The sequence below is a fragment of the Festucalex cinctus genome, chromosome 15 (genome assembly GCF_051991245.1).
Source record: "Festucalex cinctus isolate MCC-2025b chromosome 15, RoL_Fcin_1.0, whole genome shotgun sequence".
In the NCBI taxonomy this organism is placed as follows: domain Eukaryota; kingdom Metazoa; phylum Chordata; class Actinopteri; order Syngnathiformes; family Syngnathidae; genus Festucalex; species Festucalex cinctus.
Window position 1 is genome coordinate 20,309,411 of NC_135425.1, and position 23,755 is coordinate 20,333,165.

The 23,755-nt window shown below is 41.2% G+C and overlaps 2 protein-coding genes across 6 annotated transcripts in view; both read left to right on the plus strand.

Annotated features, from left to right (window-relative positions):
* The window catches only part of sema4d (sema domain, immunoglobulin domain (Ig), transmembrane domain (TM) and short cytoplasmic domain, (semaphorin) 4D), a 37,050-nt gene extending 16,157 nt beyond the window's left edge, over positions 1 to 20,893 (plus strand). For all 5 annotated transcript variants that reach the window (XM_077496880.1, XM_077496883.1, XM_077496878.1 and 2 more), the window contains 14 exons: positions 9,897 to 10,030; positions 12,817 to 12,962; positions 13,144 to 13,206; positions 13,466 to 13,564; positions 14,176 to 14,269; positions 14,355 to 14,471; positions 14,867 to 15,018; positions 15,106 to 15,281; positions 15,479 to 15,635; positions 15,898 to 16,120; positions 16,210 to 16,322; positions 16,417 to 16,589; positions 16,723 to 16,769; positions 17,267 to 20,893. In XM_077496880.1, the coding sequence (XP_077353006.1) occupies positions 9,934 to 10,030; positions 12,817 to 12,962; positions 13,144 to 13,206; positions 13,466 to 13,564; positions 14,176 to 14,269; positions 14,355 to 14,471; positions 14,867 to 15,018; positions 15,106 to 15,281; positions 15,479 to 15,635; positions 15,898 to 16,120; positions 16,210 to 16,322; positions 16,417 to 16,589; positions 16,723 to 16,769; positions 17,267 to 18,189 (2,580 nt within the window). In that variant the 5' untranslated portion in view covers positions 9,897 to 9,933 and the 3' untranslated portion in view covers positions 18,190 to 20,893. The remainder of the gene's footprint in view (positions 1 to 9,896; positions 10,031 to 12,816; positions 12,963 to 13,143; positions 13,207 to 13,465; positions 13,565 to 14,175; positions 14,270 to 14,354; positions 14,472 to 14,866; positions 15,019 to 15,105; positions 15,282 to 15,478; positions 15,636 to 15,897; positions 16,121 to 16,209; positions 16,323 to 16,416; positions 16,590 to 16,722; positions 16,770 to 17,266) is intronic.
* On the plus strand, positions 20,472 to 23,450 carry LOC144002049 (uncharacterized). Its single transcript, XM_077496885.1, has 4 exons — positions 20,472 to 20,589; positions 22,223 to 22,435; positions 22,508 to 22,599; positions 23,184 to 23,450. The coding sequence occupies exons 1-4, from the start codon at positions 20,493 to 20,495 to the stop codon at positions 23,229 to 23,231; spliced, it is 450 nt and encodes a 149-aa protein (XP_077353011.1). The 5' UTR covers positions 20,472 to 20,492; the 3' UTR covers positions 23,232 to 23,450.
* Positions 23,451 to 23,755: the final 305 nt, after the last annotated feature.

Below are 23,755 nucleotides of genomic sequence, written 5' to 3' on the forward strand. Positions count from 1 at the left end.
TGCAACCACCAAAGAATTTTGTTTCAATGAAGTCTACGGGTTGTCCCTAATTTACGGTTTGTGGAGTTTAAATGAGGCATGAATTCCATAGAGAGCTATTTTGAAAATGTGCCACACTTGGATTGTGATGCTAACTTGCATAGTAGATCCGGAAGTTATACTAATCTTCGCCAGTCATGTTTGCACGTCTCATCTACAGGCTACTTTAAAGGAATATGTGTTGTATTTGCATTCACCTTTTAATATATTCAGTACAAGAAATTTAAGAGAATATGGCCATAAGATGATTTTAGGGAATGATTTGATGCTTCTTCAACTGCTACCAATGAAAATTTGGCCCCCATTACTCCTTTGGTTCCTCTCCCTAATTCACCTAACTTACCTATTTTTGTGTGTTCCAAATGCGTACAGTTGCTTCCTTAATGATCAACAGATCATGAGAATCCCTCTGTTGCGCTCCTATGTGTGTTGTTTGTCTCCACTGCGCTCTGTGAAGCCCCCCCCCCACAAACTGTTGGTTTGCCAAATTTGGCAGGACTCATACTGTGGCAGCCTTTATGGGTGATGCCGTGAGTTTTCACACACAACTCCAAAGGGAAGTACTCGTATTTGTCCATGCCGGGAAAGAATTTACCACCGTGAAATTGGTGCCCACTAAAGACTGTTGAGAGAACGAAGAGGGAGGGAAATGAGTGCCAACTGGAAGCAGAGACGATGAGATGTAGGATCATGTTAAGGGATGTTTGCTACTCTTTTAAGTGACTGGTGGGAGAGTTGATTTGTTTGTTTCATTCTTGTTTTGTTAACCTGTTCTTTACTGCACAACCAATTTCTGTTTCAGCACTTTGTACACAGCAATGCCTGTTTTTAAAGCGCTTTATGAATAAAGTTGGGTTGAGTTGAAGGATTAATTGTGCACTACAAAAGGGGCGTAAACGGACTGTGAGAGCATTTGATCCAGCTTGTTATGAAATTGTAAAAACAAATGGATTAATTAAATTTAAACAAAATAGTTAAACACAAGAGTGATGAATCCCTTCTCCTGTAATGTTACAACTTTATTCTCATAAGTGACCTCTTTTTTTGTTGAAAAATTCCAGTTTTACATGACTTTGCATGTAGTATTCAGATTAGGACTTTATTCTCAAAAGATTTTCTTTGTCCCCCTTCTCCAAACATTTTAACACAATCGAGCAGGATTGAATACATTTTTCCTCTAACATTATTTGTTATTATTCTTGTGAATTATTTTACTTTTTAATTTTTAAAAACACTACTACATTCAATCTCCATCATTACTTTTTTTCCATGCAGTCTTCAAAACAGAACGTCAGAGGAATTTTTATGAAAAGGGACCAAACCATTAACCCACAAATACTAAATAAAACATTTGTTTGATCAATGCAGATTTAGTATTACCCTTGGAGGACTTATAAAAACCAAAATGGATCTTGCCCCACATTGAGTGAAGTCACCTGCCGTGGACTGCTTAGAAAACCAAACAACACACAGATTGGACTACCAGTCACACACTTGAGACTGCAAGGCTTTCAACCTTAGGCTTTCACGGCTTCCCAAAATAGGCTGCGTAATGTGTCCCGGAGGCCTGGCTGCCATTATAGTGGCCCCAAGTAAAATTACTTGCAGTGAATGACTTGTCTGTGAATCGCGGTTTTCTTGAGGCATGGTTGAAACCAATAGGCAACCACATATCAGATCATCCATCCATCCATCCATTTTCTTGACCGCTTATTCCTTACAAGGGTCGCGGGGGGTGCTGGCGCCTATCTCAGCTGGCTCTGGGCAGTAGGCGGGGTACACCCTGAACTGGTTGCCAGCCAATCGCAGGCCACACAGAGACGAACAACCATCCACACTCACAAGCACAGCTAGGGACAATTCGGAGCGCCCAATTAATCTGCCATGCATGTCTTTTGAATGTGGGAGGAGTACCCGGAGAAGACCCACGCAGGCACGGGGAGAACATGCAAACTCCACCCAGGAAGGCCGGAGCCTGGACTCAAACCCGAGTCCTCAGAACTGGGAGGCGGACGTGCTAACCACTCGACCACCGTGCCGCCCTCATATCAGATCATATCGATCTAAATTTTAAATGGGTGAGGTGAAATTGATTCAGTAACTTTTTTGCCCAAAAATAAACTAGTGAGGTTTTGAAATAAATACCTGGACACTGGACATTGTAGGAGAAGTTTCTTACTGTTGTTTCTTGTAAGTGAATCGGGTAAAATTATGGTAATTAAATATCAGGATTTTCCTGATGTACTTGTATTTACTTGTAATAAAACAATGGGAACAACAGCAACGTTATAAAACATATTTAAGCTATAATTTTACTCGTTCTGTCATCTTCCATTTATTTTATGAATCATTACACTGTTCCTGCATACCACTCCAGCCATCAGTACTTCACTAGACCGTATTTCAGCCAGCATCAAAGGATAAACTGAACGTGTTTTGCTTTTTTGGGGGGGTTGGTTTTACAACACTTTATCGAATAAACAGATTGGCACCGAGAGAAGAATATCCACAGGCAAGTAACTGGACTCAGAAAAGACACCAAATAAATTTGTCCACTTGTTATCCAGTGGTTCGGTAGCTGCTTTCACATTGCATTCGTTGTTAATTTCTACTTCAGTTGTAATGTATTCACTTGTTTCAGATGGAAGTGCCTGAACTAGGTCATTGGGTTACAGTTAGGGTTAGAGTGGGGACATTGCGCACTCATGCAGCTGGTGTCTCTCACTCAGTACATTCAGATAATGCGTGGTGACCTCAGACTGTAGTCACCAAATTGAGGCGTTGGTTTAGGGTTGGGGCAAAGGAAAGGACTTGGGGTCAAAGGTTTAGAACAAGGGAAAGGGGTTAGGATTAAGAATTTAGAGTTAGCGCAACGGTTGAGGGTTGTCATCAGCCTAGATATCTACACTAGATGTCTCCAGGCGGAGCCAGCAGCGTCGTCACTGGTTGGCCATCTTAACTCTTTGACTGCCAAAGACGTTTCATGATGATTAGTAAAATTCCAATGAATGGAATGCGATCTTTCATTGAGTAGCCACATTGTATATGTAGTAAAGGCAAAAAATATTCTTTTTGCCTTGAAAGATGAGTTAAAATGCTCAAAAGCGGCTGGCACTGTGGATTTTTTTGTTTTGTTTTTGTAACGCCTGGTAGTCAAAGAGTTAAGACGGGGGACTGCTCCGGTGCGCTGTGCTGTAGTCGGTGGTAAGATTTTACTTATAAAGTAAATATTCATAACTCAACTGATTTACAAACGGATTGGTTTATTACAAACCTTATTAAAATGCTATGATTCAGGCTGAATTTTAAATTTGTTGATTTATTTTTTATTTTATTTTTTTTAATGTGGCATAGTTGTTTTTGAACAAAATTGAAAATCAGTTGAAAATTTGGAAGAGTTGAGCACTCTACAGTTTTTTCAAAGTCCATGCTCCATTGACTGTAACATTATGAGTGATCGAGCAGCCCTGTCCCAAGATGGCCGACCTGTGACAACGTTACTTTGCATTGGCTCACAGCGCGTATTATCCATCTAGTGTAAAAATCTATGGTTGTCAGGGCATTGCACATTCGCACAGCTGCTACGGCGCCACCAATTCACATAATTAGATGTGTCGTGACTTTCGACCGACCGAACTAGCCAAAGCAGGCATTAGGTGAGACTCAGAAGTTGATGTTTACGGTACATTGCACTATTACTCTTGGCTCAAAAGGACCTGCTATTGGACTCTAACTTGGGTCTTCTTTGACTGGTGTTAAGCATTTGTGTCCAATCAATGTCCATTCATTTGTGCTGTTTGACAAGAAGCAGCAGTGAGTGATAATGTAGACTGCTAACGTTAACATCTCTGCTAGCTTGTTTTACCAGCATTGCGGATGCTCAAAACTCTGGCTTTTCCTTTTACTTAGAGCATTGGCTAAGGAGGAACTTACTGTGCTGAGAATGGGAGGCAACACTGCATGGAAATCCTCGCCACACACATCATTTGCCCATATGTTCACTCTTCAAAGTTTTTCAGATCCTCCTTGGCCATGTGACTAAAGGAAGGGTGTGTTATTTTTTTAAAAAAAAAACTCACCATCGGCATACTAAATATACCCTTTGCAGGACCTGACCCCTCATTTGCCTTTGCTGTGGCCACTTTAGGTTGACATGCTAGCTCCGCCATGGCCGTACAGCTAGTAATTATATAAGAGGGCTTCCATTTTACATCCTCTGTATGGTGTTTCCTTCACACAAGCTCTTATTCTTTTTAGGTCAGTCATTGATCGTTCGGCCACACTTTTTAATATAACCAAGAATAGTTTGTTTTCGGTTCTCTTGTGTTCTCTTGATCGTTGAGGAAGGGCATGGATTATATGAATGTACATTGACGGTTCCATGATGCTGGTTAAACAAACCAAAGCATAGTCTGTAAGTGTTTTAAGTAACATTAAAGGTTTAGCAGACATTAACCACCCGCCTATCTTTTTATCTCAAGTAATAAATATAGAAGCCTTGCTGGTGCAAGACGTCAAAAGTCTAAACTGAAAAACTTAATATTGTCTCATGTTTGATGGCAAGCTATCAAGGTGCTTTTCTAGTGCTGGTACACCATGCAATCCTAATGAGAAGCTAACATTGCAGTCTACAACTTCGCACAGTGCTGCTGCTTGTCAAATATGCATCCATCCATTTTCTGTTATGCAAGTTCCTCATTAAGGTTGCAGAGGAGCTGGAGCTTTCCCAAATTATTTAGGGCGAGTGGTGAGGTACAGCCTTGACTGGTCGCCAGCAAATGGCTGGGCACATATAGACAAACAATCATTCATACCAATGGACAAATTAGAGGCTTCAATTAACATGTATGGTTTTGGAATGTATGAGGGAACCAGATTACCCAGAGACTTGGGTGAGAGGCGGGTATACCAACCAGTCACTCACATTTACACCTGTGAACAATTTAGACTCTTAAATTAACTTAATGTGTCTGTTTTTGGAATGTGGGAGAAAGCTGGCGTGAACACAAAACACAGAAAGGATGGAACCGAAATTCAAACCCAGAACCAGATGTATTAACCACTAGTTCACTTAGTCAGAAACAGCTCTGTTCCCACAGAAAGTGTCCCATGATGCCAAAAAGCAGAACAAACGCAAAGTTAATCTTTCATACGAGTTGAAATGAGGTTTAGTGAGATGACATGACAGTCCAAAATTTGTCTGACATTTCAGGCATATTTTACAAGCTTTAAGGCATACGACTGTATCTAATCATGTAATCATCCAACCATCCATCTGTCATCTGGTGAGGTTTGAGTGGATAATGCATCCAGACTGCTGTGTCATCTCTCAGCGGCTGGCCAACCACCGGAGGTCACACCGGTGCATTTAGGAAATCTTTTTACGAGCCGCACATAAATTGCACAGTAATTAAGTAATTAAGATGAGGCAGCCTTTCAAACACTAAAAAAAATTAATTAATTAATTAATAATAAATAAATAACACACTTCTCCACCTGTAGCCACTATACTGGAATGGGGCAAAAGTTTCAATGATCGCACAAATGAATGAATGCCAGCTGGAATTGTAATGCTTGGTTAAGCCTAGACGCTGAGATTGTTAAAGCCTCGGCTGGACTGACAGAATCAGTTCATCATGCTGTGGGGAACCTAAAAGCCGCCTGCATTTGTTTTAATGCTCTTGGTCTGTGTGGTCACCGCCCCCCACCCCTTAGTTTACAGTATCACGTCCACTCACGTATTCGTAGCCAAACTTGCATGTAATCCCTAAATCTGTCCCCTCCTTAGGATTTCGTTTCAAGTGAGTGTCGTCTTTCCCGTTATCATTTACTGCAGTCCTTGCCCTAACCTGTGGAAGCTCTGCTTCTGGTTCTGGTTCACATGGTGACTTTAGGGAGCTGGACGGGTATAATCCAAGGAGTCCTCATGAATGTTGGTATTGCACTGTGCCGATCCCCCCCTGGGGTCAGATGAAAGGAGGAAAGCCATGTGTGATTCACCGCTTGATCTTTCAAATCCTGCTCATAAAATTTGGGGATTGGAGATTGATAATCCAGCTGTTTCGTCAAAGTACGGTACATAAAATAATATTAACTGAGACAGGCTAAACCATGTGTGAGAATGAACAAAATAATTACATCTTTAACTTAAAAGTTTTACCGACTTCCTCTTAAATGCCTTAAATGTGTTGATAGGATCGGAGTTGTTCTACACACTGAACTGTTCTTGAGAGCTGTAATGTTTGGTTAGGTACTGTACATGTAAAAATGTATACATTTTTCGACTGCGCTGAAAACAATGGTTTGCAACAAGAAAATAAATCAAATCAAAGCTTTGCAAGAAAAATCCCCAAATTAGTCTAATTAAATTAACTAATCACTTTTTTTTAAATAATTCCATTCATTTTATAAATAAAAAAAATGCTTAATAAGTATTGTAAAAATATATTCAAATATTTAAACATACATCCTGGCTAAGTTTTTTTTCTTCTTCCTAGTTTAGAAAATCTTTTTCTTTTTTTTCTTTTCTTTTTTTTATTGACCAATTGAACATTAAAAAAAACAAAACAAAAAAAAACTCAAAATTTCAACAAAATGAGAATGGGTTCAAGGTATTTTTATCTCCTGTTTCATTTTCAAATCATTTGTCTCTTTTCAATTAATTGTGTTGGCACACAAAAAAACCACTATTTTTTGCGAATGAGGAAGAATAAGAAGCTGTTCATCTCTCTTGCATTGTTGTTGATGCATTGATGTGTAAGCCAGTGAGAGCTCTGAGAGGTTGGCAACTAGTGAATGACCAATTCTGTAGCATCCGCCTTCACTGCTCTGCTCTCCGGATGCCCAGAGTCTTGTCTACAGCGTATTTGAAATGTGGGAAGACACCATCTTGTATTGTGGGATGGAACGACTGTTTGTTACGGCGGCAACAATAATTTGTACCACTGCCAGGGCCAGGCATGACGTCGTCTATGATGTTTCCAAATCTCACAAAACGTTAGCTTATGTTGCTTGGTACCACCAACCAACCATCTTATTTGTCTTTTCTGCTCTTGTTTACAGGAATGCACAGTCCTCAAGGCATTGGTTCCCTAATGAATAAATATTCCCCAACCTCATTCTATTTAAACTTGACATTCCTTTGGACCTTATTGTGGCCTACAATTGTAAAGACTTTTTGGGAAACACTGTACATAATTCCAAATCGTGCAGCCAAGATTCTTCTTCAAGAAAATGTTCCTTACTCGACCCTCTCTGCTCCAAGTTGGCATCCAGCCAAAATCAGTGCTTAGTCACTAGTGCGGTACTGGGAAGGAACCCCGTGGCCCTGAGCAGGTGTCTGCCTCCTTGTGAACTCCAAGGAGCCGAAAAGGCAGCACAAAGGGCTCAAAGAGGCCTGCCAACATGGTAACCATCTTGAATATCCACGCCCGGTATGGCAGCTCCTCTAAATCTGTCAGCGGGCGTAGGGTGGCTGCCAGTTTTGCTCTTTCTGCTACTGTAACCCACCAAGCCCTCCAAATGGGCTTTTAAGGCTTTTGCTAAGCCTTGACCTAAATGGGGCGCATGCACAGTGCTAGCTAGATTGGTTTGAATTGAAGTTCATAGAAACTTAGAAAGTTGTGATTAAGACGTTTGTCTTTGTTTTCACTCTTCTTTTAGACTGACAATTCTGCAATCTGTGAACTCACTGCTAAGCCGAACTGTGCCGGCATTTAGCTTGGCAAGACTGTGTCCTCTCCTCTCTGTTCATTGTTTGCTACTCTGGAGTGTTGATGTAGAGGGACTGAGGTGGGGGGTTGGCTGGCGGCAGAGTGAGTGCAGGCCATCTTCAGTAAACAATTGGTCCTTGTGCACTTGGAGCAACACCCCTTTAACCCCTTCTATTACAGAGTTTGTGCCTGAAACTGAAACTGGTTGGTGATCCCAAGGTTTGGGAGATGAAAACACCTTAGGCAATTTGTGCTCATTTACTAGAGAATCAATAATGAATTAACAACCCCCACCCACACCATTTTCCCAACAGAAATGATTGATTGTTTATGTACCCTCCTGCCATCAACACCCTAGTTATTAAAAGTAATGACTAACCTATATTTAGAATTAGCCTTTATGGTCCTTTTGGGTCACAACATACAATGGATCATTTGTTCTCGATTGCTCTAATACCAGAAGACCAACGTAACAAATGTACTGTTGAAAAAAATAATGGCAAAGTCTGTGTTTTCATCCAAAAAAAGTTTTCATATCACAAACTCCTTTAGACCATTTTCACTTTTTTTTTATTTTATATATATATATTTTTAATAACCCTGAAATTGCTAACATTCGCAAATGAACAACTGACGTGAAAAATCCATTTTCGGTGTAAAACTGCTTTGCTGTGTTGAAAATACCTGAAAATGCAAACATTCATCTGTAAGCAACTAACCAAAACCACATTGTTTTGCATTAATGTAAACATTTTGTGTAAATGGAAACGGGGTTGGGGGGGACGAGACAAGAACTTGGTCCTTCTCAGCCACAATAGACAATGGATTATTTGTTCTGGTTTGTTCCAATACCAGAGAAGCCTAATATGTTTGCTATTATTATGATTTAGGGGCAGACAAATGGAACATAAGACAAAATGAAAGTGGATAGAAACAGTATTGCTTTGGTTCTTTGTTTTTATAAAAGCGTTTCGGAGAATTCATTGTGTTTAAACAAATTTTAAAAACATAATAGCATTTAGGAACGTGAAAACACAAATAGTCTGTAGACAAATGGGCGAATGTCATTGTTTTTATCCTTTTAAGTCGTTTTTGCTGGAGATCACATTGACATGTCCACAATAAACTCTCTTAACAAGGTAACTGCTAAAACCTACCATATGTGTCCTCTTCTCACAAGACACCTGATAACCTGTTATCTCTACCTTCATGTGGCTGACTCACTCGTTTGCTGTGGGTATCTTTTAATGGTGTTGTGGAAAAACAAGAATAACCCGCTTTTGTCCGGATCACTTTACCCTCTGTTTGTGAATAAGTGCACAAGTCACCTACCCTCTGTGTTCGTCACAATATTTGTTGATGTGATGTCGTGTGAAGACTAGGGTGCCACCGACAGTGAGGAAAAGTGAGTTCTGCTAGCCTAGCATGTAGCATCAACACACAAAAGTCAAGTTATGCAGCTTTCCCGTCACATGATTGACCAAAGAAATTGGAAGCACTTGGGATGGAATTATGTCAGTTGATCACTTTGAGCGATAAAGTAAATCCAACTTTCGTTAATCTCGTCTCAGGCCGCGTCAGATTCTTGTAAAACTTGACCTGAAGATTTATACATGCAGCCATTGGAAGGCACGCTTGGCCAGAACCGAGATTGAGAACAGAGTTGGGGATTTATTTTAATATTTCTACTTAATCTTTTAAGTCGCCCCACACCCCCAGATTTTCAGATGGCATCAAACAACCACCATGTAACAGTACTTGAAATTACAACATGAACCAAAAGTGGTATCTCTGTGTGTAGTGCAGCTGTCCGCCACTTTGTCCAATAGCCGCAATAATGATCATGTTAAATTGACATCTTTTAGAGTTTAAATCAAAACTATTATCTCTAGTCTATGCCATTTAACATTTACAGTTGCATTGAATTTCTTCAACTGCATGTGACAAGCAACATGAGACTGAATCAGTCATGACACATTTCAGTAGGGAAGTGGTTTTGTGTTCTCATCCCATTTTTGGTTAACGGCGCGTGAGAAGATAAGCCTGCAAGCACGTCTTCCTCCTCTTTCTTCACCTCGTCTGAATTGTGAAATATATTTTGGCTTGCGACCGCATTTGTCTCACTTTCACCGTTGTGTTTTGCAGAGGAAACTTCACCGTTCCGAAGTTGTCGGAGTCCAACATGGGGTATGGCGTGCTGAGTGTCTTCCTGGGACTGCTCCTGGAGGTGTCCACCCATGGACCCCATGCTGTGCCCCGAACTTCCTGGAGACACCAAGGTGAGTCCTTTCGAAACACACGTATTTCATTTTTGTGTATTAGCACTAGTCAACCTTAAAAAAAAAAAAAAAAAAAGTAATCCTTTTGAAAAGGCACATCCACGCAACTATTAAGGCTGTACCAAAAAGAGAAAAAATATACAATTATAAATTAGTGGAGCACAAAGCCAAGTAAAACAAAATTAAAACAAAAAAAGTCTTCATATTGTTTTTTTTCTCTTTAAAAACAGCTCTTATAATTGTATGACTTTATCCTCATATTTCAACTTTATACTTTTGAAACTAAGACATCATTGATCATTTTCTCATTTTCGAGACAAAATGGTGCGTCACTTTCAATAAGTCAACAGAAGACCATGGAAATGATTGTTCCTGGTCGTCCAACTCCATGATGGTCAGTCTAGCAAATGTAAATATAGTTGAAGTAATGTAGTGATACTGATGCGCTAACGTAGCTGAACTCATTATAGTCTTTGCGAATGTTCTGAGCTCCTGTTTCTGTCTGCCAATTCGCTATTTCACTGGGGTAGGGAATCCTGGTCCTCGATTCAATGATCAAGATCATTATCAAGCTTCTACATAGCTTCCTGATGAGCTGACTAAATTAAATTTCTGTTTTTGTGCCATACCAATGTCAAAGAAATAATTATTTTGGTGCCATCTAGTGGAATCTTGTTGGGTTTAGTTCATTGATTATGTTTTTCATCTGCGTTTGAAATGTCCAAGTCCTGATAGTTGGCACTTTGCAAACCTTGAATATACCTTCACCTGCTTCCCTATCACTTTTAATAGTTGATTTAGTCAACTTTCCCATTACAATGTGCCAGTAACTTTTATTCTTGTGTTTAAAGGGAAAAGGGTGATTTTAATGGTTTAATGGTTGGTGTAAAGTGCTAGTGTGCACATTTGTCGTGCCTGTGTGATATCTGTTATTTAGAATATTTTGCTAGCTATTGCAGTTGATGAGCCTCATGTGAAGAATGGTTTATTTCTGTTAATAATATACTAATTCAGTTCATGTAACATGGGTTCATGCTTGTGTGCATGCTAGATGCATGGTGTTGATGCTTTATGATTCTCTGTTTTAAGAGTTTTCCAAATTCTTTTTGGGGGTGCAGTTCTCATGGTTGCTCGCTATTTACAGCAGTGGCTCAATCCCCATCCATCCGGATAGCTCGGAAATCACTGTATTGTACACATTCCATTTTTGGAGTATGCGGGCACCATGAGGAGCCAAACAAGTGCTCCAGACTGTGTGATTGTGCATATGCATGCGACTTGAGTCATTTTTTTTTTTTTCATGAGTAAGCACAGTCTGGTAGTTCTTTGTCACAATGCCTAGAAAAGTCACAATAGAAGGCACTTGAAGTGTGAAGCAGTTGCATAGTGAGCATAGTAGCCTTCCTTGGTGTCTGGACTGTCCACCCTACATCATGTTTTAATTGATGGTTCAGCATGTAATTCCCTGTAAATAACTGTTTATCTTGTCAGAACCCGATGTTGGGAGTCAGACCACAAGGACGGCTTTGCACTGACAAAGAAAATACACGCTGATCTTTTCTCACTGTGATAAATTGGTCAGCAACTTGTCTGACAGAACTTTTTTTGTGTTTCCTGCTGACAGAAAAACTATTTTTATATGTTGTCTGTGCATTGTGTTTATGTCTTAAGCGAAAATAACCTGAACCCATACAAGCAAGGGGGAAAAATATAAACCTTTGACCTTTTAGAGTACATTTTCCTTACTAAGCTATTATTGTTATTATTGTTGTTATTATTATTATTTATTGTTGACTTTGTCACTGATTAGCCAGGATTGCTGACTTTGGAGGAGCTATTTCAAGGTCATTTTGCCCATTTCGCATACTAGACAAAAAAAACAAAAAAAAAACACCTGGAAATACACAGGAAGCCAGCTGCTTTGTCTTGAAGCAGTGATGTTTGAGATAATTTGGTCACCTTCCAGGACACCTCCTTCACTGGCGTCACAGAATGTTTGTCCAATAGCTTTGGGCTACCAATCTGATCCTTTTATTAACAGATGGGTGATGTTAAATGGCAAAAGTTTCAAGTGTTTGTCTTGTCTTGTGCTGGGCAGATCAATGCAGCAAAATTCAATGACTCTCCATAAATCCAGCAAATTAATAAGTAATATGAAGTGATTTAATCAATTCTAGTGTCAATCTGTGGTCATTACAATACCTTTATCAAAATGGATCAGTAATTTTTAACATTTTAACTTCTTAACACTTCAGTTAGGGCTCGGAAAAAAAGCTGGATAAGTCAATCACAAAAAAGGTTAACAGACTTTTTTTATTTTTTTTATTTATATATATTTTTTTTATTATTTTTTTTTGTCCTGAAGCTTCGCTGTCACCATGTTGCTGCATCAACACAGTGCAGTCTACCTGTACATGTTCTGTTCAAACTACTCATCACTGTTTCACAGTCTATTGCCGCCCTCTATTGATGGAAAGTTAAAGCTGCAGTCAAGCAATCAGATTTTCCCAGTCAGGGATCACCACAAGTGCACTGGATGGCTTCCTGATGCAATTCATCCATTTTTATTTGTTTTGGGACCGGTGGTGTCAATCAACGTATAGAGTATGTAAAGGCTGTTGCCTAGCGACCCACCAGGATGTTACTGTCATGGTTTAGATTTGATTTTTAGATCTAAAAGCTGTGTTACTGCCCGGAATTTCAAGACTTCCCAGGAAACACAAAAAGCCAAAGAAAAAGCAAAACCTGATTATTTTTCAGTGTAATTTTGTGGTTCCTGTGCTCAGACTTGGAGCTGATGGAATTCTCTGAGCCAGGCATCTTCAACTACTCCACGCTGCTGCTTAGCGACGAACGGGACGCACTCTATGTGGGCGCCCGGGAGGCCATCTTTGAGCTGAGCAAGAAGAATGTGACCATCCGAAACAACAAGGTATGATGGAAATTTGTCATCATTTATTGTGCCCATGTGCATGGATAGAGAGGGGTTGATCGTTTCCAAAGATCATTTTCACCATAATCTTCTGTCCGGCCATACAGACAGTTTTAATACATACAGTATGAAGAAAAATTTTGTTTTGTATTTAAACTTTTTAAAAATTGCTCTGTTCAAGGTTCTGTGGCAAGTTGGCGAGACCCCCATAGCCATGTGCACTCTTAAAGGAAAATCGAAGGAGGTGAGACAGCTACAATTCTGTTTGCCCACATACAGTATGAGGATTTAAAGGCAATTTTAAAAAATGGTGGTGCATTTTTGGGGAGGAGAGTGTAGTTACGACATTTCAATTCATTTGGAGAACATTAATTTGATACACGAGTATAATGAATCTCGTGCTTGTTCAAGGAACGAATAAGACTCATAAGTCAAGGCACCCCTCACTGTACTGCAAAGAATATGCAATGTATTTCAATCCACGCGTCTCTGTTGGGAAATAGACCGACTGTCTGAACTACATCCGAGTGCTGCAGGTGGTCGACGACAAGCGGCTCTATGTCTGTGGTACACATGCCTTTCAACCGCAGTGTGATTATTTGGTGAGTTGTTTGCTACCTTTTTTCACATTTTTGCTCAAAAGTCACTCATTAACACCTCTCTGGAAAGTTGTAAAAAAAATAGCGGCAGTTAGCCGATCGACACATAATTGGTTGGACATATTGATCGTAGCAGGATGCACAAAAAAAATCTCAAGGGCCATGTCCAATTTTAAGCAGGGAGGCATCCATTTTGTTTAAAAGTAGCCATTTTATGCAAATTGGAGGGCTTGTACTTTGACAAACTCCAAATTTTCCCAATTCTGACTGACATTGCTTGTCATCAAAGTTTGATCCTTTTTGCGGATTTGCAATGAAAGAGTGGGTACACGTGTCTGTTCATCACAACTTGCAGCTATTACTATTACTTTTATTTTTGTGATTGAGTTCCTTTACTTTGTATTTAGTTTTTTTTTTTTTTTGCTTTTGTTTTTATTAGATATAAACTTTCTATATTCTATGCATTTTGAGTGCTTTGCCATACTCATTTACTCACCAAATTTGTCAGTCATCCTGGTGAAAAGCAGTTGGTAGCGGTTGTAGGCCTTAACCCCGCCTTCTCCCAAAAATGTTTTTTTTTTTTTTTTATGCATCTTGATATTGTTCTTTTTTAGACTTTGGCTGACTTTTCATTGGAAGGTCGAGCAGAAGACGGCAGGGGGAAGTGCTCCTTCGATCCCTCGCAAAGCTTTACCACCGTCATGGTTGGTGAGTTAAGGACCCTTTTACGTGAAAAGACATGTTCATAATTGATAATCCTCCCACAGAAATAAAATCCCTTTTTTTTCATCAGATGGAGAGCTGTACTCTGGGACAGCTTATAACTTCTTAGGTAGCGAGCCCATTATTTCGAAATACTCTCCATCACAATACCTGCTGAGGACGGAGTATTCCACATCATGGCTCAATGGTGAGCTCCCTGAAAAAAGTGATCTGTCAACATTTCTTAACAGTAAACAATGGATGGTGGATCATTGGTGGATCTAGCATTTGATTTTCCAATATGAAGGCCTCCGTTATCCTTACTCAAATATATTCAAATCCACTTTTCAAAGTGAAATTATAATATCAGTCATTGGGTAGTTTTTATTGTTTGTGTGAATAAATGTTGATATGTGCACGTTCCAAACACTTTCTTTCATTAGGCCTACATCCTCCCTTAAAGGTCTTAAGTATCATGACAATGGCCTTACTTAAATTTTACGCTGTCAAAACACATCTGTGAGATGTTTTCTTCAAAACTGCAACTCAAGAACGAAACTTTACTCAACCTTATCCGTGTCCTTCCCGACATGTTTTCTGCAGAGCCCAGTTTTGTTTTCGCTGACGTGATCAGGGAAGGGGAGAACCCTGCAGATGGCGAGGACGACAAAATCTACTACTTCTTCACCGAAGTATCCGTGGAGTACGAGTTCTTTGGCAATCTGCTCATTCCAAGGGTGGCGCGTGTTTGTAAGGTGGGTGTGTCATTCATCATAGCCCTCTGAGCAGCGTCATCGTAAATCTCTTTTCCCCAAGCTCATCTCTGTTGATCTTTGACGCAGGGTGACCAGGGAGGTCAGAGGACGTTGCAAAAGAAGTGGACGTCCTTCCTGAAAGCCAAGCTGGTGTGCTCCATGCCCGAACTCAACTTTGTCTTCAACGTGGTGCATGATGTCTTCATCCTGAAGGGTGCGCACTTGAGGGACACGGTCATCTACGGGGTCTTCACCTCCCAGTGGTCAGTCGCATTTGTTTACATCACATTTGAATATCATCTCTCCATCCATTTTGTGAGAGCAAGCATTCACAGTCACACCTATGGAAAATTTAGTCTTCAATTAATCTAATATTGCATTTTTTATATTGCTTTTCTTATACTAACATCAACTGTATGATTACGTCTCTATAATTGAACCCTCCATCTTGTCTCCAAAGGGGAAATGTTGGTCTGTCGGCTGTATGCGCCTACAACATGTCCACCGTGGATGAGCTCTTCTCCAAGGGCAAGTACATGCAGAAGGCCACTGTGGAGCAGTCCCATACTAAGTGGATTCGCTACAATGGCGTCACTCCGTCACCACGCCCTGGCGCAGTAAGTTCATAATATACATCAAGTATTTATGATTTTAAAGACACAATGTAAATTTCTTGACGAAAGTAGCCCCATTATGTGGAGTAGGACAGGTCTTATCTGAAGTGAAGTGTCAAAGAAGTCAGACACTGTTTTAGAAGCTTTTCAGACACTTGGGCAGACACTCCAGAGAGCCAACTATTTCTATCCAACAAATACAACCCAATTTTCCGTAATACAGTATTTCCTCCTGATTTCAAAACATCTCTGTATGCTCTTTTAGTGTATCAACAGCCGCATGCGGCAGCAGAACATCACCAGCTCGCTGCACCTCCCCGACAAGACCCTGCAATTTGTCAAGGACCACCCCCTGCTGGAAGACCCCGTCCTGCCCATGGGCAACAGGCCCCGCCTCATCACCAAGGACGTCAACTACACGCAGGTCGTCGTGGAGCGGGTCCACGCCCTCGACGGGAGCATCTTCGATGTCATGTTCACCGGAACGGGTACAAAACATGAAACATTTAGAGTCAATAGGTAACACATTTCCCAGAATGTGAGCCAGGCCACGCTAATTACGATCTCGTCACTTTAGATAAGGGGGTCCTCCACAAGTCAGTGGTCCTCGGTGGAGAGGTCCATATGGTTGAGGAAATCCAGCTGCTGAAGAACTCCGAGCCCATCAAAAACTTGGTGTTGTCATCCGAGGTTAATATTGTCATATATTAAACACTTCCGTCACCTAGTTGCTTCCTTTTCACGTCAGAGAAAAAAAAATGGGATTCTCACCCCCTCCTCACAGATGCAATCGCTGTACGCTGGTTCCGATTCGGGCGTTGTTCAGTCGCCCACAGCGTTCTGCAGCAGCTACCAGTCCTGTGATGACTGTATACTGGCCCGAGACCCATACTGTGCCTGGGACCCTCGCACTGCTCTCTGCGTCAAAATCTCTGACACGGCTAGACAGCAGCTCAGGTATTTCAACCAACACATAAGCTTTAAATATTGCTCACTGTTGACTCTGTTTTTTTTCTGGCGTTACATTTGTGCCTATTGTTTTTTTGTTTTGTTTTTTAAATAAAAAGGTTTGTTTGTTTTTTCCTTCCAGGAGACTAATTCAGAGCTTGAGTGGCGATGCAGACATATGTCCTAAAGGTAAGATGCCATAAAAGATAAAAAGCCCATTCATCGATCATGATGCATTATTTTGGGGGGGATTAGATGTAGTAATAAAAATAATACTGGGGTACTAAAATTGTGGGAAATGCTAGAATAGTTGTAATAATAACTACATAAAGTGGTATTTTATTTACATAGTCATTAAGTTATATATTAACAATTTTGGAATAAAAATTTCTAAAGTTACAAGAATCAAGTTGTATTTCCTGTATTAAAATATATATTGAAAAAAACGATGTCATCATTGTGGGCGGAGATAGCAGTAAATTTAGAAGAATTTTTTTGTAGATTTAAAGCCATGAAGCTAGAATAGTTGCAATATTTAGTCATATAGCTAGAGCAGTGCTTCTCAGTTATTTTTTACGCCCTTCCATGAGGAAGAAAAGATTTTCTGCACAGCAGCAGGGAGGTTCATTTACCCTTCCAGACCTTAAAATTGTGACTATAAAGTAACATCACGTTTCCTTTGGTAGCTCCCGTTGTGCCCCTGAAGGAGTACCAACGTGTTTCGGTGAAGCCTGGAAGCTCCGCCGAGCTGCCGTGCCTGGTGCGCTCCAACGCGGCGCACGTGTCGTGGCGATCCAACGGCTCGCTCCTCACCGAGGCCTCGCGCTTCCACTTCGTCCGAGAGAACGGGCTGCTCATCTACAGCGTGGCCGCCGAGGACCAGGGCCGCTACGAGTGCTGGTCCGTGGAGTTCGCCGCCGCCGTCGGGAAGAACTTCACTCGCCTCCTGGCCGGATACATCCTGACCCTTGACGTCCGGCAAGCCGCAACCACCCGCCAGAGCCAGGAGATCACGCACGGCGTGGAAGGTAAAGCTGACCGAGCGCTAACATCAGCTCTCGCTCCGCCCAATTTCACCGCCGCCGTGCAGCTCACGTCCCCGCCCCGCTCATCGCTAACCCCGAGCGGCAGCACCGATCAGCCCACCGAGCAACACGTCCCCCCGGAGGCGGAGTACTTGCAGCGCGGCAACGCCATGGCCCTCCTCCTCCTCTTCTTGCTCTTCTTCGTCCTCTTCGTGGCCGCCGTGGCCTACAACTGCTACATGCGGTACCTCCCGGCTCCATGCCTGCGGCTGCGGGCGGCCCTCTTGGGCTCGCACAAGAAAAGCGAGGCCGTCGGGCCCGAGTACAGCGCCTGCGAAGCGGGCCTCATGGAGGCGCCGGCCGTGTCAGGCAAAGTCGCCGCCATGGAGCGGCCGGCGCAGAACAGCAGCCAGAACCTACGCGCGCTGCGCGATACCGGCTACGAGACGGAGCCCGAGTGCAGCAACGGGCGCGTGCCCTCTCACGACTTCGGCGACGAAAGCCCGTCCCCGCAGAAACCCTTCGACGTGGACTGCGACTCCCAGTCCATCCAGTTCGCTGATGCCGACGAGCCTTATTGCTAGAAACAAAATGGAAGGTGCACGTCGTCTTTTGACTTTTTGTGTTCAGGAAGCTGTTGCGTCCTCTAAAGCGGGGTATCTATACTAGGGTTGCCAGAAAGTTTCCGTTGGAATTTAAAGGCTAGGGTCTTCCTTTTTCACTCAGGAAAATGCACTTTATAAATACAGGATGTGGGGGGTGGGGGTTATGGAAAAAATCACCACCACACATTAACAGAAGCCCAGAGGTGTCGATTGAGAAGGAGTTCATGGGTATACATCCTGTATTTATAAAGTGTATTTTCCTGAGTGAAAACAGAAGACCCCGCCTTGAAGATGGAGAATTTTTTAAATATTCAAAATTTCCAACTTTCCGTGGGAGTTATGGGAATTAACTGGAATCTGAGGGTATTTTCATGGAAAGGTATCATAAAAGTAGGCAGCGATACAAAATGGATCCCTGTAGGTTTCCTTGCCCACATGCGAGTGCATGACAGTAATTTGATAGCTTTTTTTTTTTTTTTTTTTTTTGATTGCCCGCTCACATCAGCATATAGAAAGCTGGTGCTCGACAGATCTTGAAAAACTCACAAGTCAAGGTCCCACTTGCGTTTCAATTAATATGTTGATTATTTTGTCAATTAATCAATGAATATGATTTAAAAAAAAAGTTTAATTTTCATCCCTATATTCAAATACCAGTCTGTAACATGTCAGATATATAATTCCTTGTTTTCCAAAGTAAAAGCTGATTTTTGCAAGTGATTTTGATTCAACACAACGATACTGTAATAAATCTGCTTTCATGGAGGAATACAGAAATCTGAGAATATTTATAGTGGAAAGGCCAAAATTCTGAGGACTTTGTGCATTTAATGATAGTAATTAATTATCGGAATATGTTGATAATTGATTAGTTGTCGATTAATCATTGCAAAGCTAATGAAATGTTGTTTAAGTCAGGTTTATGATAAAATATACTTCAATTTTTTTATGTCTGAACTATATATAAGTTCCTACTAAGAGTCAACCTTCACTTTTGTCAATTCCTGGTTTATTCCCGTTAACTCCCATTAAATATTTCCAACGCAGTATTTTGCAACCCTAGTACATACACATGTACCGATTTTACTCAACTAATTTTGAAAAGGTGAGAAACCCAATACATGACCATGCGTGTTCTTACTGCTCTTAATACAGTTCCAGTTGACCAACACAGCACAATATTTGCACCAAGGTCTTCTCAAAACAAACCAGGTGCCTTTTGTAGTACCAAAACTGACCTTGGAGAGGCAGTACAGTGCCACAGGGTATCCACGTTGCTTGAAAATACAAACGGTAATAGGCTCAATGCTACATTTTCTAGAAAGCTTTCATTTTTATTATGGTGAATGACTTAATGCAAACACTCAACACAACCAGTTGCTCCTCTATTTGTGTCCACCAACAGCTAATTGGCAGTTATTTCATTTGATGTTGCAATCAGGTGTCAGTGTCTTGATGATATGTGATTGTAAATATTGCACAGGTTTAACATTTATTATTGTTGGATCTTCCGAGCGAATCGGGCAGAAATATCACTCGTCTTAACACACCTCACATCACACTAGAGGTTAATCGATAACCTTTATCCAATCGGACATTTGCTCACTGATCCAGGGGAGGAAAAATACTCTTAATTTATCCCCATTGTCGGTATGTGTATGTGTGTACCCCGTTTTAGCTTTGGTCCAGCAAGAAAAGCTCATTCCCAAATTCCAAATTGGAAACATTGTTTACCAAATTGGTAAGTTACGTGAATGTTTTCCAAATTGGACTCAGTTTTCTTTGTACAGGCTGAGTAAGTCATCGTTTTTGTTTAGTCTCGTTTTGTTGTCTGCATCCTGGGCCGATGGACTTCAACAATTCTCAGGGAAGGTTTTGCTCAGCAAGCTGCAGCCCGGCTTGATTCTCGGGAGGGGGACGATGGCTGATGGAATGGAAATCTATCGCACAAATCAAATCACTCGTGTGTTGAGAGGAATTTCTCCAGTTTTACTGCCACATTGTTTGCTGTTATCACTTGTTCTCAATAATCCACTCTTTATCCACTAACTGAAACTTTTTTGGGTCATCCATATTTGCGCGAAATTGGTATTTAAGGTGAATTTTATTTATTGTTTTTTCCAGCATCCATTCTGTCTCTTGCACATCTCTCGTGTCCTGTGTTCCTCAATTTACTTTAATCGCCTCCCTTTCCCCACCATTTCCTTCCTGCCTTCACAGCCTCTTCATCTGTCTTCCCATCCTCTACTTTCACTTCCTCCTCTTCCTCCGTGAAGCCTCACATGGAGGCGAAAGTGAGACTGTTGCCCCCCCTACTGAAGGACCAGGCGTGGGGGCTTCACGCCCACGAGGCCTTCCTACTCTTCTGTTTGGCCCTGGGTGAGTTATGTGCCCCCGCCCACCAAACCCCCCCACCTCTAACTCTGCTGCTCATTTGTGTCTGGACTTCCTTTGCATGGCCTGACTAACCTTGTGGCCTATGCTGTGAGCTCTTCAACTTTTGAAGTACTGTGAGAAGGAGCTGACACGCCGACTTTGAATGTCCGAGAAGGGGTGCAGTGGTATTTTTATTTTATTTTATTTTTTATCTATGGTAGGCTCACTGTGTTACATCCCACTATGCCAACTGGGCCGTTTTTGTGCCTGCAAACCTGTCAAGATATTTGTGTGTGTATATATGGGGGGGGGGAAAACATGTAAATAAATGGAGCTTGTCAGTAGGTAGGTATAGGGAGACAAATAAAAGGTGTCAAATGTGTCTAACACTGGCTTGTTTGCTTTTTTTAATTTGCTGGTTTGGTCAGAATAACAGAAAATAGTTGAGGAGACCTTGTGGGTTTAATACCTAACCCTGTTTGTTCTGCTGTATAACAAGCATTCTGTGACAATGTCGTTCACCCAGTGTTGTATGGTAAATACAGTGGAACCTCTAGTCCAATAACACAGACGTAAACCTCTGAAAACAACTCTGACTACCATGCAGGGACATCCCAATCGGGAATTTCGGGGGTTGCTCGGGGCCAGTCCAATTGGAGCCCAAATGTTAATACCCGACAAACATACTTATATGTTTGATGCTATCGTATTATATTCTTGCAGCACTGCCGCTAGCAGTCAATAAACTTGAATTACACCTTTTGTAACAATTGTCGGCAAGTACTGAATCATCATAAACGATATTTATAGACGCCATCATAGGTACGTCGAAGCCGCAGCCATATTAGATGTGGAACAGTGAAGTGGTTTGTGAAGATGCCTCATTCACTTGATCCTTGGACATGTATCAGCAAGTCACAACACATTGGATTAATAGCAAATGGAAAATAAATTGATGAAATTATTTTATGGCGAATTATTACAAACTACTTTAATATTACTTTTTTTTTTAAAATGTCTTTCACTCTATGCTCTATAAAAAAAAACGACACTAAAACTTTTAGAAAACTGAAAGCATTAGCGAAAAAGAAAAACTAACAAAACCACTGTTAAACAACAAAATGTATTGAATTTAAAAAAAAAAAAAAAAAAAAGTAAAAACAAACGAAAAATACAGAACTATTATAACCTTGGTAAATGCAAAAATATTTGATTAATTCCAATTGTCTAGTCAAAAGTGGGTAATGTGAATCCAATCTCAACTTCTTCACAGCCCTAACAAATAATTTGTAAAAAGCAAAAAACTATGTTTCACATTTGCACATTTGCTTAATGTCGACTAATGACTAAACTGTTGAGTGAATTTTGTGGTTGAAGAAATAGTTCCTGTTTGGTTAAATCAGAGAGTGAGAAAATCAGCTTGGGCCATCTTCGTTTGCTGTTCCTTCACGAATTTTAAATCATCTTTAAGATTATCTAGGTCTCCTAGATACAGTACAGTAATTGCGTAAATGTACCTCCTAACAGTACGTCCGCGAGTAGAAAATCGCGAATGAGCGGGGGAGTCATGGGACACTGAACAAAAGTAACCAGTAATAATTGGGTCAACATAAAAAAGTCCGCTTGTGTCCCTCAGGTCCTAGCGACACCCACGTTGACTGGCTCATAAATGGGCGCAGCGCCGACACGGCCGTAACAGAGTACCGCCTCCCGCTGGTCGGGAACACGGTACTTGTGAGCAGCCGGCTCCGAACCGGGCCTTTGCTCCGGGACGCCCGTTACGGCTGCGTGGCCCAGGCCGGCGCGGGGAGCGACGCGTCGCAGGTGGACCTCCACCTCGCCGTCGGAGGTACCTTTTTTTTGCCCGACGGCGGCGCTGTGTCACGGCTGGTGTGCTATGAGATTGTTGGTTGTTCGACAGATGAGGAGAGCGCTCCGTCCAGGGATTTGAACCAATGGAGGAGTGCGCTCACGCAGCATGAGCAGCTGCTAAAAAGATGGGAGAAGTCCTGGGTAGGTGCAACAAGTGGCTTATTTTTCTAACCTGGCACTTAACCAGCTGGATTTTTAATTTGTCATTGCTAATCATCTACTCTTTTAACCCCATTTGGCTAATTGTGTTGAGGAGGAAATGCGTATTTATTCTCCAATAATTTATGGTTCATTTGCCTTTATTTTAGCATGACTCTAACCTATAAAACCAATGTCTAATAAATAAGATAATAGAGATTCATTAATGATCTGTTTGTTAATTGCATAATAAATCGCAATATTAACGGACAAAATGCAATTAGATTATTTTTCTAAATCGTTCAGTAGTACTTTGTGATTATGCTCCACAGTCTCCACATTGCTGCCACGGCCATGGGATCAATTAAGTACAAGGGACTCGCACCTCGTGCCATCAGAGGATGCATGGGTAGAAATGACAAAAGTACATATACGCAGTCTCTACTTTGCTGCAGCGGCCCTTAGTCTCCTTCAATAAAATCTGGCTGCTTATGCCGAAAAGGAAATACAGGAGAATTGAATCATCACACTTCTGATTGTCAACAAATGACAAAACTAAATATACATGCTCACATTATTTTTCTTAGGTACTCATCTTACTCCATAATCTCCAAATTGCTGCAGTAGCAATTTAGGACAAAATATGGCTCCTTCCATGGAGAAGACTTGCAACTTCTAAGTTGATGTATGTTCCACAATCTCCACATTGCTTCTTCTTGGAGGGGGAAAAACAAATAATAATAATCTTAATCCAGAGAATCAAATGCAGAAGAGTTCTGGATGCTACCTTCTCATATAGCAGTTTCAACTTTGCTTCACGAGACCTTACCTCTGCTGCGTATTACGCTCCAACATTTCCACATTGCTGCAGCAGTCCTTAGTCTCCTCTTGGATAAAATCTGGCAACATATATCAAATGTGCACTGTAAATATAAGGGACAGTAACTTTGGATGCTGCAATTTATTTACACTCCAGAGTCTCCACTTGGCTGAAATTGCCCTTAGTCTCGCTATAAATAAAATCTTGTTTGTGATGCTGAGACCTACACCATCTTAATAAATCCCTCTGATGACAATAATCAAAATGTATGCTAACTTAGCTGCACCTTACCTCCGGGTGCTGTAATCTTTGGATCCACTAAATTTTCACTTTGTGTCC